Raw genomic sequence first — 16,160 nt, forward strand, 5'->3', positions numbered from 1 at the left:
ACAAAGAGTCAGACACGACTTAATGACTAAGACACACACACATTTAGGGGTTACCTGGAAAAGGAAATGGCAACCCACTCTTATCTTTCTGCCTGGAAAATCAGCCTATAGCTACAGCCCACGGGGTGGGAAAGAGCTGAACATGACTCAGTGACTGAGCAGCAGCATTAAGAGTTAAAAGGGAAGAATGTCTGCAACCTAATTTTCAGAGGACTTAGAAAGGGTGAGGCGAGGGTATTAAAAGCAAGAGGTTAAAAACGGATAAACCTGGGTGAGGGCAAACAGGAGTTCTCCACCTAACTTTTGCAACTATTTTGCCAGTTAGCAATTATCACCACCCCCCTACCCACTTATTTGGGCTTCCCCAGTGGTTCAGATGGTAAAGAATCTGCCTGCAATGCAAGAGACACGGGTTCGATCCCTGGATCAGGAAGATCCCCTGGAGAAGGGCAGGCAACCCACTGCAGTATTCTTGCCTGGAGAATCCCATGGACAGAGGAGCCTGGTGGGCTACAGTCCATGGGGTCTCAGTGAGTCAGACATGACTGAGCGACTAACACTTTCACGTTCTTTCCCCAATTTTTTTAACTAAATTAGTATTAACACAAGTGTTGCTATTATAAACCAGGAAATGATGCAGAACATAGGTAAATATTATGGCTTACAGTCTCATGATCAAGGACTTGATGTTTTGGTTCCCAAACTTTCTTGAGTTCCAAAAATAGTATTGAAAAGTACATTTTAAGATGCCATGCGATAAAAACAGAAAACAGTCCTGCATGGATACACATGCATGTATCTGTTTCCCTTCACTTTTGAACTTACTAAAAGGAGATCTTGGTGAAAACCCTTACCCCAGAAAATATTAAGTGATTGAATGGTAAGGTCAAAGAAGGTTTCTTTCTCTTCCTGTCTCTGAAATCCTCCAATTTTAGCTTCTCACCTTGGCCCTTCCCCCCAAAGTGTATCAAATAACTACACCCCCCACCCCGCTTTCACTCTCCAAGCCGGCAGCTTTCTTCATTGCTTTTCTGGGGCTTTCGACACAAACAGTGGAGCCAGGGTCTGTGTTGACATTCAGAACTCACTCCGTGTCCCCCTCCTGTTGGATTGGCACAATGGAAACACGGGCCACAGAAGGAACCCACAAAGGAGGACAAGCTTCTAACGCTGGAGCCATCTGCCAGTTAGGATCTTTTCAAGAGCTGAAGGAAGCTAAAGCAGGGGCTGAGAAAGGGGGTCTGCAAGGGAGGGAAGAAAAAAAATCATTCACCGGAAAAGCAATTGCAATATGAAAAGAAGCAAAGAAGGTGTGGAGCCTGGACGTCTGATGCATGGGGTCCCCAGACCCTCCTCCTGAGTTCAGCAGAGACCCACCGCACCCTCTCTGGTGGAGCTTCTGTGGGTTGCCGAGCATTTTAAATGTTATAGTCAGAATCCGTTATCAAGGGAGGATTTAATATACACAAATCACAAAAAAACGCCTTGCAGAGGGGTCTTCTGGTTACCTCCGTGGAAAGCCCAAGCCATCTGCCTTTGCAAAGATTATGTTGGAGTTTCTTTCTTTAGGTAGCAAAACGCCCTAAATATACGCAGTTTAGCAATAATAAAACATTTCTATACCAACTCTAAATCCCCCCTCTTCCCAGAGACTGGCAACTTTTTGAGGCCACCAACTATGAAAATCTACTCAAATGAACTAAAGCAAAAATACTTTCATGCCCTCACGCCATTGCTGTTTAGTTGCTCAGTCTATCCAACTCTCTGCGACCCCGTAGACTGTGGCCCGCCAGGCTCCTCTGTCCACAGGATTCCCCAGGCGAGAATACTGGTGTGGGTTGCCATTTCCCTCTCCAGGGGATCTTCCCAAACCAGGGATGGAACCTGCGTCTCCTGCCCGGCAGGCAGATTCTTCACCACTGAGCCACACAGGAAGCATGCCGTCACGCATCTATACGAAAAAAAATTTTTGGAGCCTTAAATAAATTTCTCCAAAATTTTTCCTAGAAGGAAAATTCTTCTCAGATCAGAAACTACGGATGAACTGCTTCTTCAGAAGACTGAGGTCCTTAACATAAAGCAGATCACACCCTAGCCGGGTGCAGGCTCCCTCAGGCATCTATCTTATCTCAGAATTCTCAATTTCCTGGAGGCAAAGCACAGCTTTTATTCCCTTCAGCTGCTCCTGAAACATTAATCCCTAAACAGGATCAGTCATCCTTGGGAGCTTTAGGTAACATTCTCATTTCTTACGGGACATCTACGTAGAATCTGTACTTAGAAATGAAAGTCGACGTCAGTTGGATTGTTTCATGGGTTCTCCATGGTGTATTTGACTGGGTTTTTTTAATTCCACCATTTCAAAAATTCAAATGAAAGTTTGCCTACTCAATTCTCTTTGGGTCAGATTATTCACTCTTTATTCTTGCATTTTGAAAATTTATAAGATCCCTTCAAAGAAACCTTCACAGCTGCAATATTTAGTATGTAAGTCTGGTGCCTTCTTAAAAAACTAACATTGCAAAATTGTCACATTAGTTTTGTAAGGTTGAAAGTATATCTTTTAGAGCTATGCTCCCCTGAAAACCTGTGTAGGACAGAGTTTGCAGCCTCCACACCAACAGAGCTCAAGTGGCAGAGAATCTGCCTGCAATGCGGGAGACGCGGATTCAATCCCTGGGTCAGGAAGATCCCCAGAAGGAGGAAACTGCAACCCACTCCAGTATTCTTGTCTGGAGAATCCCATAGACAGAGGAGACCGGTGGGCTACAGTCCATGTGGTCACAGAGTCAGACACACGCCCAAACACCAACGCTGAGCACGCACATGCCCAAACACCAACAGAAGGGCTGCCTTCTCAGCCAGCGGGGGACTGGGTGAGCACGCGGAGGATGTCACGAGCGCACAGTTAATCCCGGGTGGATAAGGCGCAGGTCAGCCGTCAGCACGGACTGCAGGGGCAGAGTGATGACCCAGGGATGTGGCCGGAGTCCCCCCAGGCCCGAGGCACATGCTAGCCTCCCTGATGTCGGCCACTGAGCGACTGTCCCGCCCCAGCCGCCCACACCCCACCAGCCCAGGCTGTGAACTCTGCTCCCTGACCATCAGCAGCCCGTGGCCAAGTTGGGACCCTGTGCCCACCCCGACGCCCTGGGGCTGGGCAGCAGGAGGCTGACCTCTCGCCGTGAGGCGGCTGTAGACCTGGGAGTTCACTTCCTTGTCCCGCATGTAGCATCGGATCTCCTCCACCGCCTCGCGGATGATGGTGACGGCCAGCACGAAGCCCTGCAGGAGAGAGAGACAGAGAAAAAGAGAGGGTGAGCCAGCCTGAAATCCACCGGCCTCCCCTGGGGCCAGGACAGAAGAGACCAGAAGCCATGCGGCAGGGCGGCGGGTTTTCCACACACACAAGCCCCAGCAGGCCTACTCCTCTGACTCTCCTACCCCAGAGAAACCCGCACGGGTACCAGGACGTCCCACTCACCCCCACCGCAGGGCTCCTAAGAGTGAAAAACACAGAAGCCCCAGAACCGTCCGGCGGGGCCACCCCTGACGTCTGTAGCTCACTCGCCACGTGCCGGATGCCATTGGAAGCACCTTCCCCACCTTGGAGCGGTTCACCCCTGGGATGGCCACGCTAGCCGGGAAGAGGCAGACACACAGAGGTGAAGAAAATAAAATGGGCCTCCCCGGTGGCTCAGTCGGTAAAGAATCCGCCTGCAATGCAAGATCCCCTGGAAAAGGAAATGCAATTCACTCCAGTATTCTTGCATAGAGAATGCCACGGACAGAGGAGCCTAGCGGGCTACAGTCCATGCGGCCTCAAAGAGTGGGACACGGCTTAGCAACTAAACCAAGGACGTCAAGGTCCTGAGTGATCATTCAGGGGCTCCTGTTCCAGAGTTGGTGCTCTCAGAGGCCACAACGTTCTGCACCTGCAAAAACCTGCATGGGTGGAACCAAGCAGGTGGGCCACCAGGGCACAAAATGAGTCACGAGGCCTGTTTGTATCGACGCCGGTAGGGAAATTAACCTTCCAGACAGAGCGCTGTTCAGATAAACACCAACAAAGGTTCCATACGCTGCTAAAGACTTGCCAATATCCTTTTCTTTAATATAAGGTCTCTATTTGGGTTTGTGTGTGTGTGAACTCAATCATGTCTGACTCTTGGGACCCCATGGACTATATCCTGCCTGGCTTCTCTGTCCATGGAATCTTCCAGGCAAGAATACTGGAGTGGGTTGCCATTGCCTACTCCAGGGGATCTTCCTGACCCAGGGATCAATCCCACATGTCTTGCGTCTCCTGCATTGGCAGGCAGATTTCTTACCGCTGTGCCACCTGGGAAGCCCCGACTCCTTAACTATTGGTTAGGTTCCCCTGTAAAAAACGGGACTGGACAGGGTGGGGACTTCTTACTTGGCCACAACACATGTGGACTCTTAGCTCCCCTAGCAGGGACAAACCTGCACCCCCTCCACCGGAGGCAAAGTCTTAACCACTGAACCACCAAGGGAATCCTCATGTTAAAGCAATAATTGCATAAGCACCCATCAGTAAAAGGAAAAATTTAAGCCACCCCACCTTCCCATGTTAGATATGATATCCCCACTCATAAAACCTGGTGCAGACTGGTGTCTGTCACCCATGGTAAGAATCCATTTTCGTCTAGATTTTTCTTCTCGTATCAATAAAAGCAAGAGCAGCCATTCATTTTTCTTACAAAAGAGCCTTGTCATCTCTCTTTTTAAAGTCATTTTTTTTTAAATACAGAAGGCATAACTGCCCCTGAGGTTAGCAGTCATGAATTCTTTGAGGATTTCATGTTCATACTGTTTACCCCATGCAATATATTAACTTCGATTCAAAGGGCGTTAAATCTCTTATGTAAATCTAGCCAGCGATGAGCCGCTTTGTGGAACCCCTCCCAAGGCCCATACATCTTTGCCATCAAAGGATTTCTCCTGTTTCCAATCAGAAGGAAAGTACACACTGGAGCCAAAGCAAAACCAGTATATTTTAGAATGAAAGTATGACCAGGCCACATAGGGAGGTGAGAGAAAACCTGGTCTGGAAAAGCAGGGCCCAGGTTTGCAGAATCCACCCCCGCCCCCCCCCCGCCCCCCCCCACATACTGCTGATTCTTTCTGGGCCAGAATCCAGGTTTCAGCTGTTTGTTTTTTCAAGTGTTGCCGTTTCTAGTTCTCTCTGCGTGGGTCTGGCTGAATCCCACTGATGTTAATGGGAAGTGTGTGCTTATCACAAACACAGGAGGCGCTCACCTCCCTGCTGCATGTAAATGCTGCCTCCTAAGCCCCCCTGGGCTTCCCAGGTGGCACAGTGGGAAAGAACCTGCCTGCCAATGCTGGAGACACAAGAGTCACAGGTTTGATCCCTGGGTCGGGAAGATCCCCTGGAGGAGGGCAACCCTCTCCAGTATTCTTGCCTGGAGAATTCCCATGGACAGAGGAGCCTGGAGGGCTACAGTTCAAGGGGTCGTAAAAAGTTGGAAACGACTGAGCAACTTACTACACAGGCACACGGTCAGGAGTTGGGACCCAGAGCTGACAGTGACTTTCCACTGAGTGAAATTCCTTAGGGGTCAGGGGGCTCACAAACACAAGTTACCATATCTATGACCTCCCCCACCCCAATACACACACACACAGAATCCTCACCGATCCCAGGGGACCTGCCATCTCTTAAGCTAGAAACTGCTTTACAAAGTGATGCAAATGTGGTCCAGATATAAATTCCAACCATCCAGCTTTGGAGGTCCCTAAGGGCCAAATCACTTCATGGCAAATAGATGGGAAAACTATGGAAACAGTGACAGACTATTTTCTTGGGCTCCAAAATCACTGCAGCCATGAAAATGAAAGAGGCTATGACCAACCTGGGCAGCATATTAAAAAGCTGAGACATTACTTTTGCCAACAAAGGTCCGTCTGGTCAAGGCTGTGGTTTCTCCAGTGGTCGTGTATGGATGTGAGAGTTGGACCACAAAGAGAGCTGAGTGCCGAAAAACTGACACTTTCGAACTGTGGTGTTGGAGAAGACTCTTGAGAATCCCTTGGACTGCAAGGAGATCCAACCAGTCCATCCTAAAGAAGATCAGTCCTGGGTGCTCATTGGAAGGACTGATGCTGAAGCTGAAACTCCAGTACTTTGGCCACCTGATGTGAAGAGCTGACTCATTTGAAAAGACCCTGATGCTGGGAAAGATTGGGGGCAGGAGGAGAAGGGGACGACAGAGGATGAGATGGTTGGATGGCATCACTGACTCAATGGACCTGAGTTTGAGAAAACTCTGGGAGTTCACGATGGACAGGGAAGCCTGGCATGCTGCACTCCACGGGGTCACAAAGAGGCAGACATGACTGAGCGACTGAACTGACTGAAGGGCCAAAGACACCGAGAAAGAAGCTTGAAGGGCAGTGGAGGGTCGCCTAAACTTGTAAGGAAATCAGAGGTGGTGGCAGTAAGCAGATAAAATCCTGAAGGCTCTAAGACTCTTCTGTAAAGCTGTACATCAAGAACAGATTTACTGGAAATTCCCTTGGGGTCCAAAAGTTAGGCCTCCACGCTTCCACTGCTGAGGGCCCAGGTTAGATCTCTGGTTGGGGAACTAAGATCCCATAAGCTGCATGGTGCAGTCAAAAAAAAAAAGATCCACTAAAGCAAAATTCCTGAGAGAACTCAGAAAAGCAGCTACTTCTGCTTGGGGAGGCAGGCTGACTGGTGAGGGGCAAAGAGAACTTTCTGGGCTGGTGAGAATGCCCTGTCCTGACCACGGGTGCTGGCAACACACAGGGAACTGAAAACTCAGTATCATGTAGACTGCATCTTAATAACAAAGAAATCTAGATTTATTATTTGCTCTTCATACAATTTTACTGATTATCTCATCTGTTTCCTGAGGAACATCTCCCATGAGTATATTAGCATCGAGAAAGAAGTTACCAGGACTTCACTGGGAGTCCAGTGGTTAAGAATCTGCTTCCAATGCTGGGGACGTGGGGTTGAGCCCTGGTCCAGGAACTGAGACCCCACCCAGCATAGAGCAATTAAGCCTGCGCACCTCAACCAGAGAGAAGCCTGTGCACCAAAAGGAAAGGGCTCGAATGCCACAACTAAGACCCAATGCAGCCAAATAAATAAATACTTTTTTTAAAAAAAAGAAAAAACGTTACCAAAAGCTAAGACGTAATCCACACGATGACCGACAATGGCACTAGTACCAGAATTTTAAAATTCAAATGAGGACATTTCCTGAGAATTTTCTCTGTGTCAGGAGCTATTTGCAGCATTCTTCTTGCTATACTTCACTGCACCTCCCAACAAGCCATGGGAATAGACACAGTCACCCCCTACCGTACAGACGAGGAAACCGAGGTTCGGAAAAGCTAGTTCCATTCACACGGCTTCTCAAAGAGGCTGCAGGGCAACAGTCTGGCCCCACAGCCCTCATTCTGAACCACTGAGCTCGCGGCTGGGCTTGAAATGAGAGGACTCTCGGGGCAGTCAGATACATTTCAAAATGTACTTCAGCCAAGCACAGAAGTTGATTCTCCACATAAACATCTAGGGGACTTAGGAGAAATCAGTTGCAGTCACTGGAAAACAGATGTCGTCTACTTGTCTTTGACCCCAAACTCCCTTCTCTGTAGCCCCTGGAAAGAGGAAGAACTTGTGCAAGATGACCACCTCCTTCTGTCTCTGAACCATCACAGGAAACTTGGGCCATGGGGCAGTTAGAAGCCTCAGGACTGCCCAAGGCTGCTGGTAACCCTGGCTTCTCTCTACAGCCAGAGGCCCAGGAAAACCAGGACTTGGCTGCTTGCATCAGGAGTCAGGCCTCTGGCTCCTCCTGGAAACTCTGAGCATCATTTCAGCGAAGAGACACGGGCTAGAACTGGAGCAGGGCTCTCGCTGGAAGAGCGGGAGCCCTCCAAGTCATCCTGGCCTCTCCACGGGCCCTCACTGCATTTTCTGAGGGGCTTCTGCAGTCCCCGGGGTCAGCATCATCAGTACTAATATCCGGAATACATCCCAGACCAGAAAGGGGTACAGCACCTGCCTTCGAGTTGTGTTCAACACTGTGATCCTTGGTCACCAGCCCCAAGAACCAACGGGGTCTCCCCCTGCAGAGGGAGCAACTCTACTCAACAGTTTCAAACACCTTGACTACACATCGGAGCTAATGTAGTTTCCCATAAGTTTCCAACTTTCAGAAAGGCACTGAGGTGACTTAAGACAGAGGTCTCTGTACCTGAAGATAAAAAACACTTAATAAAAGGCTGCACCGCCCCCCCCTCCAAGGACTTCCCTAGTGGCTCAGAAGTAAAAAAAAAATCCGCCTGCAATGCAGGAGACCCAGATTTGATCCATGGCCGGGAAGATCCCCAGGAGAAAGGAATGGCCACCCACTCCACTATTCTTGCCTGGAGAATCCCATGGACAGAGGAGCCTGGTGGGTTATAGTCCATGGGATCGCAGAGAGACTGAGCGACAAACACTTTCACCCCTGTTCCAAAGAAAACTACTAGCTTTGGTGAAGAACCTTGCAGACCTCCACGTATTTATTTACCAGCCTCGGGTCAGTCACACTCCATACACAGACTCACTGAAGCACAGAATCGGCCGCTTGGTCAGTACCTGACGCTGACACCGCTCACATCATAAACAGAAAACAATTCAAACAGCAGAAGCCACCATGTCGGAGGCCCTGCCTTTCTCGGGACCACTGTGTGCCAGGGCCCAGTACCTGGCAATCCGCGGTGAGCAGGCGGGAAACGCTTGTGAAACAACGAGAGACTTGACAACAGACAAACGGAAGGAAGGAGGAGCCCAGGCACCGCAGCAGTGGGGAGAACAGAGCGTCACCAGGAAAACCTTGGGGGCTTCCAACGTGTTGGCCTGGGGGCGTCCTCTCCCTTTCAGAGGCCACGTTCTGTTCCAGCTGCCCGAAGGACGGAGACCTTTCAGCTGCCCAACCTCGGATCCTCCCGAAAGGACACCCCAACTGACTCACCAGGGGAACCCAGTAGGTGTAGAGTGCGCCGAGTCGCATCTCGGGGACGAACTGGGAGCAGGCGAGAAGCAGGAAGTAGAGGTTGAAGAAGTATTTGAACTGGTTAAACAGTACCTGCAATGGGGAGAGGAGACACTCAAGTCTGGTGGACTTGGAGTGAGGCAGACGTGTGACCTCTCAAACACTCCCCCAGAACACAACTCACGTGGTACCTGCACGTACACTTGGCACTCCGCCACCTGTTGTTTAGGAAAACTCACCTGGGTGATGAAAACACCATGGGTCAAAGTAAAGACGCAAATGATACCAGTGGGAATTCTAAACACCAAATTCAAGACAATGGGGACCTCTGGGTGTGGGGGTCCCTGACAATAGCTGTTAGGTTTTACTTCTTTTGCAAGTGCAGGAAAGGCCACTCCGAATGCCGCTGAAGAGGGTTTGGTGGGAAAGGCTTAGGTTGTGAGATTGAATCAAGAGAGAGACACATTGATCTCAATGGTATGATTTCAACGCCAGACAGTAACTACAGCAGAATTTCATCCCATGTGGCAGAAGAGTTCTGGCAGTTTCCACTGGCCCCACGTGCCCTGGGAGTGTCACCGATACCCTGACTCATCTGGCCATCAGGCAATGAGCAGAAACGCCCTGTCTGCTCAGGGCGCTGTCCGGCCCTAGCTCCTGCCCTGCCGTGGGGACGTGGATGTTCCACACACCCCAGGTGGTGTAGCTGTGAGATGCGGGAGAGTTGCCTGATGTGCCTCAGAGTTTCCATGAATGAGAAATTAACTTGCACTTGACTTTAGATGCTGAGATTTCGGGGGCCAGGGGAGGGAGTTGAACCAGGTAGCAATAAATGCAGTCAAAAATCACCCTTAAGGAAACATTCAGAGGCTTCCCTCGGAGCTCAGTGGCAAAGAATCTGCCTGCCAATGCAGGAGACACGGGTTTGATCCCTGGTCTGGGAAGATTACAGACGCCACAGAGCAACTAAGCCCGTGGGCCATGACTACCAGGCCTGGGCCCCGTGGCCAGCGAGCCTCAGCCACCAAGGCCGTGAGCCCCAGGGCCTGTGCCCCATGACAGGAGAAGCCTCTGCAGTGAGACGCCTCCGTGCTGCAACGAGAGAGCAACCCCCGTGTGCTGCAACTAGAGAGCAACCCCCGTGTGCTGCAACTAGAGAAAAGCCTGCTGGCATCAGCGAAGAGCCAGCACAGCCAAAAATGAATCAATTATTAAAAAGAAATTCAGGCTGACCTTACGCTACGGTATAAGGTATGTTTTCATGTTCTCTCTCAGTAAATCAGTGACTTTTTTGTTCTTTCAGCTTTGAAACTGATTGTTGCTGCTGCTTCTACAGCCAGCTGGTGTAGTTTTGGAGGTCACAATGGATAAAAATCAATATTTAACTTAAGGGTGTGCTGGGGGGAAGGTTTTCAGAAGGCTTGTCTGTTGATCTGTATAAATTAATGAACAAAACAGACAATTGCAGGACAATATACTACTAAGCAAAATAAACATTAGCAAATATGTTAATAGAAAGTCTCTCTGGATGGAAGTATTAAAATCTATCTTAAAAAGATTTCTTGGAACTTCCCTGGCAGTCCAGTGGTTAAGAACCCACCTCCCGGGACTCCCTGCTGGTTCAGTGGCTAAGACCCGAGCTCCCAATGCAGGGGTGCCCAGGTTTGATCCCTGGTCCAGGAGCTAGATTCCACATGTCACAACTCACACTCAGGAGAGCCAAATAAATAAATATTTTAAAAAATTTAAAAAAAGAATCCACCTCACAATGCAGAGGATGCAGGTTCAATCCCTGGTCGGGGAACTAAGAACCCCCATGCTGTGGAGCAAGTAAACCCATGTGCCTCAACTGCTGAGCCTTCAGGCCTCAGCAAAAGACCCCACGGGCCACAACTAAGACAATACAGCCAGAGGAAAGAGACAAATTAAAAAAAAAAATTTCTCTACACTTTTAGCTCCCAACTTTTCTATTCTGAATAAGTGTTCCAAGATGGTAATGGGGGGAAATATAGGCACTGATTTTTTTTTTTGTAACAAAGCTAGGCCCTCAAAATATCTTTTTTCACTCCTCTTAGGCCAAACACACCAACTAAATGTGAAGTTATTGCAACCGATCAGGTGGCGTCTCACAGCCTTGCAGACAGAAGGCAACCCCTGCCAGGTGCTCAGGACTAAGGGACGTGGGAAAGGCACGGGGTGCTCACAGACCCTGCGGCAGGAGCCTCGGTCTGCCAAGACTGGTACCACTGCACACACGTGGTGTAAGAAGGAAAAAACCATCTTGTCCCGGCCCGTACGTACCCCAGGCAGAAAGGTGAAGAAGTTGTACTTCTGGTTGTTGATGACATTTCGAGGGTACCGCTGGTCCCTCTTCTCCGGGCGCCCCAACCAGACTGTGCGCGGCCTGGGATCGCCTCCACCGCAGCATCTCAGCCACTCGCCGCACCTGTGGGAAAGACACGCCCACACCGTCAAGGCCACGCCCAAACTGTCAAGGCCACGCCCTCCCAGAACTTCTCTCTCTAAAGCATCTTCACTGGGTCAGAACCGCAGTCCCATCTGGGACTTCATCCTTTAGTGAGCAGCGAAAACAGAGCTGATGCATCTAAGAAGACAGCCGTGGTCCAAATCAAAGCTGCTTTGTCAAAAAAAAAAAAAGATGCTTTGTCCCCAAGCCCAAATTATTTCAAAAAGCAGGGTCTGTTTTTGTTTTTTTTAGATTTAGGAAGTAAATACGTAACAACAGAACTTTTATCACTTTGATATGTTGCAGATGAGAGAGGAAAGCTCAGGATAGCTGAAAAAGGTCCCCGAGTTTGCCAAAATGTGAGAAACGGCTGAGTCTGGCCTTGAAGCAGGTCTGTCTTATTCTCAAAGCTATCAAGGGTGCTGGTTACACCAAGATTACTATAAAAGAAGAGAAGGAAAAGAATCTCCTTCCACGCCCAGCTCTCCTTTTTAGCAACACATTGGAGGAACACGCCAGGAAGATGATGACTTGGAGACCCACATAACCTGGAGATGGGCCAGCGTGCCAGCTGTAGGCAAGCTGACCCCAAGGGCTGCCCCCAGAGGGCAGCTCCTCAGGTGCCCTGTGTGAGGCCAGGGGCACCTGGGCACCTGCCCGGCTCTGATGAAATCAGGCTGCTCTGAGACACACATCCTCAACCCCAACTCGCGCCAAAAAAATGCACCGCATCCTTCAAGAGAGCCTGTAAACAAGGCGTCTTGACAATTACGACCCTCATCAGCCCCTTGTGGTAGAAAGACCACAGGCGGAATGCTCCTCGCCGGGCCCCAGCACACGCACAGGCTGGGAGGGAGGAAGCCCAGCCCTGCCAGCCCCTTAAGACGCTGCCAGCTGAAAGCAAACCATCCCGATGTGGCCATCACGACTTACATAATTACTTGTCAGCGGCAGACCTGCCTTCTGTCCCTCCTTTTTCAGGCCAGGCATGTCCTGCTGAGGCGCTGGGTACAGAACTGAGCACATACAGGCTGTGGGCTCAGGACTCTAAAGACTCTGGCAAGCCAGCAAGCCTGCTCAGATGCTCAAAATTTCCATGATGAAACACGATGCTCTTTCTTAAAAATAGCATCCTGGTTCCAGTAAACCGGTGCTGGGGGTGGGGCAGGGAGGCTGGTGGTGGCTCCCATGAGCACAGGTTTCACTTCTAAGCAACTCATTCGTGTCGGCCAGAGAAACACAGGGCAACGGGGAAGAGTCGAACCGCACTCCTGCCCGTAGGTGCGAATCATGCAGGCGGGCCAGCGTGAGGCTGGCCAAACGGATGGGGAGGGGGATGCACTGAGCAGAATCACACCCCTCCATTTGCAGACACCTTCCTCGCGGTCTTCCACTCTGCCGCGGACCAGCAATTCTCTCCCTATCCTGTGATAATCCTGTAATGGTGACTCCCGGAGCGGAATGTTTCTAATGAAAGCTGAAGAGAACCACAGACTGTCAGGCGGACTGTTTAAATGAGTTCTGTTTGGTCTCTGCTAGCAGGTTCCACACAGCTAGCTACAAGGTTAATCTCTCCAAGACTGAACCTGCAGGCGTGCGCATGCACCGGGGCAGGTCATGCAGGGCAACCTGCGTAAGGCAGCGAAGACCGAAAACTAACTGAATCGGTCATGGGTCGGGGGGCGGGCAGGGGCTGGTCAGGACTTCCCTGGCGGTCCGATGGTTTAGACTCCGTGCTTCCAATGCAAGGGGTACGGGTTCAATCCCTAGTCAGGGAACTAAGACCCCACATGCTGTCTTGTGAAGCCAAAAAAATATTAAAGGAAAAAAGTGGGTGCTGGTCAAACAAGCAGGAAACGTTCATACAAGGGGATGCTCAACAGTCTTTAATGGAGGACACAGAGTTGCATGTGCTAAATGGTCCTATTTGCAAGATATGCTAAATGGAAACGGCTGAAAGGTGTGTCCAGGACACCATTCTTTGCACGAAGGCAAGAGGATAACATGCAGACGTGCTTGAAAGTGCAGAAAACTTCCATAATGAGCTGATAACGTGGGTTCCTTTGGAAGGAGAGGCTAGGGGGCCTTTTCCTATGTATTCTCTGGTCACACTGAACACATATTACCTATGTATGAGGCTAAATGTGCGCATATTACCTATGTGTCAGAGAAGGCAATGGCAACCCACTCCGGTGCTCTTGCCTGGAAAATCCCAGGGACGGGGGAGCCTGGTAGGCTGCAGTCCATGGGGTCACTAGGAGTCGGGCAGGACTGAGCGACTTCACTTTCACTTTCCACTTTCCTGCATTGGAGAAGGAAATGGCAAGCCACTCCAGTGTTCTTGCCTGGAGAATCCCGGGGACGGGGGAGCCTGGTGGGCTGCCGTCTATGGGGTCACACAGAGTCGGACACGACTGAAGCGACTCAGCAGCAGCTGCAGCATTACCTACGTGTGGGGCTAAATGTGCGTCTATGTGTGTATGTGTGTGTGTGTTTTCAGCTAAACCCGTAACAGTAAGCATTTATTAAGTGCTCACCTGGTCCAACCATGATTCCAGGTCCTGGGTGGGGATGAGGGGGGACCTAACTTTGGAACAAGATCGTTCGCTTCTACTTCCTCACAAATACAAAAGCAGGCAAGCACTTGGCACAAGATAAAATAAGGCGTTTGTGTCACTGAGGTCAGGGCAGCGAGCCCCGGACCTAAGCCCTTCCGCCTGCATGTTCGCTGCCCTGCCCGAGCCACGCCGTGAGTTCTCACATCAAGGTCCCCAGTCACCCAGTCACCCTTCGGGGCCTGCTGGCAGGGTGGACCGACTCCTTCAGGGCAGAGACATGCGAAGCTTCCCCAGGAGCGGGCGGGGGAGACACGCTCCTGGAGGAGGCGGCGGCCCCCACCCCGCACCCCCCAGCTTCCCAGGCCGCGGCCTGGGGGGCAGGTGGGCAGCGTCTGCGTGTGATTCGGCCACGCGCCCAGCACCTGCCATCCCTCGGGCCCTTCAAGCCCCGCTGTGGCCCCGGGGTCACCTTCCCAGGGCCCCCCTGTGGACACCCCAGGCCCCGGCCCCTCCACGCCAGCGCCGGGATTCTCCCCCACCAGGTCTGTCTGGGGGCCCTTCTGCCGGCGACCACCAGGGGCGCTGCGGGCTGCGGCTCCCTCACACCGGTGAGCCAACCGCCGCTGTGCCCGCCGCCCCTGCCCCGCCTGCAGGCCAGCTCCGCTCCCGCCGCCGGCGCCTGAACTGCACCGCCTGCAACCAGCCCAGCACCCCGGCCTCAGGGGGCCCCTGTCCAAGTGCGTCCCGCCTCGAGTTCAGCCCCTCAGCCGAGGCCCCCATACCATCTTCTCGCATCCTGCACTTACTCCTTTACCAGCAGTCAGTCAGTCAGTTTCCCTCCATCTCTCCACCTGATCCAGCGATGCCAACCCCACCTCTGAGCTCCAGGTATGATGAGCCCAGGACCCAGGCTTGGCCAAGCAAAGCCCTCGACACGCTGATGGGCTCAGAGGAGGAGCCGATGAGAGGCCTGCCTGGGGCTTTCGCTAGAAATTCCAGAAAAGACGTGCCCTTCACCCTGCGGTTGTTTAGGTGGCAGAAAAGAAGCCTGGAGTTGCAGGCAGCGAGCCGCCTTGCTCCCGTTTAGGGAGAGTCAGCCTGAAAAATGGAGTCGCAAGGAAGATGCAGAGACCCCCAGAGGCTCTGAGCACCCGGGAGCAGAGTGTAGGTCTCCTGGGCTTCTCCTGTCTTCCGTGCGCGCTATGTGACTTCAGTCGTGTCTGACTCTGGGACCCCCACGGACTGTAGCCCCTCAGACTCCTCTGTCCATGGGATTCTCCAGCCAAGAATACTGGAGTGGGGTGCCACGCCCTCCTCCTCCAAGGGATCGTCCCAAACCAGGGATCGAACCCAGGTCCCTTATGTTTCCTGCATTGGCAGGTGGGTTCTTTAACCACTAGCACCACCTGGGAAGCCCAAGTCTCAGGCGTCAGTAAATTGGTTTTTGTTTTTATTTCACTTTGCTAAAGCCAATGTCCGGCTTCCCAGGTGGTTCAGTGGTAAAGAACCCGCCTGCCAATGCAGAAGATGCAGGTTCAATCCCTGGGTCGGGAAGATCCCCTGGAGAAGGAAATGGCAACCCGCTCTAGTATTCTTGCCTGGAGAATCTCATGAACAGAGAAACCTGGCAGGCTACAGTCCACTGGGCTGCAAAGAGTCGGACACACATAGTCGTCAAAGCCAATGTTAAGTGGGTGTATTAACCTCTGCCCAAAATCTCCTAATAGTCCTGTCTGCCACGTGACTGGACCGTCCGTAAAGATTCATTTTTACCGGTTTGTGTATCTTCACTTCTAAGTTTTTAAAGCCTGTGGTCTTATCATCCTGACCTCTCCAGGCTGATTTCTTCGGGGCTGCGCTGTGCAAACATGGAAGTTTTACATTGAAGTTACTTAAAATAAGAGTTGAGTTCCTCATTCTCAGTAGCCACATTCTGAGTGTTCCGCAGCCACAGGCGGCCAGTGGCATGTGCTGGACGGTGCAGACGGAGAACATTCCAGCTCGACAGAGCTTCCCCTGGACCGAGCGGCTTTACAGCTTCTGGCCAGGCCCCTCCTCCCGCCTCACTGTGGACCAAAC

At 51.3% G+C, this 16,160-nt stretch overlaps 1 protein-coding gene across 3 annotated transcripts in view; it reads right to left on the minus strand.

Annotated features, from left to right (window-relative positions):
• ATP9A (ATPase phospholipid transporting 9A (putative)) overlaps positions 1 to 16,160 on the minus strand; it is a 131,723-nt gene that overhangs the window by 94,152 nt on the left and 21,411 nt on the right. For 2 of the 3 annotated variants that reach the window (XM_065922195.1, XM_065922194.1), the window contains exons 2-4: positions 11,358 to 11,502; positions 9,036 to 9,149; positions 3,177 to 3,285 (exon numbers count right to left, since the gene is read on the minus strand). In XM_065922195.1, coding sequence (XP_065778267.1) covers positions 3,177 to 3,285; positions 9,036 to 9,149; positions 11,358 to 11,502 — 368 coding nt within the window. Of the gene's footprint in view, positions 1 to 3,176; positions 3,286 to 9,035; positions 9,150 to 11,357; positions 11,503 to 12,456; positions 12,577 to 16,160 lie in introns of those variants that run through there. The other variant, XM_065922196.1, reaches the window with a different exon arrangement.

The sequence above is a fragment of the Muntiacus reevesi genome, chromosome 2 (genome assembly GCF_963930625.1).
Source record: "Muntiacus reevesi chromosome 2, mMunRee1.1, whole genome shotgun sequence".
In the NCBI taxonomy this organism is placed as follows: Eukaryota; Metazoa; Chordata; class Mammalia; order Artiodactyla; family Cervidae; genus Muntiacus; species Muntiacus reevesi.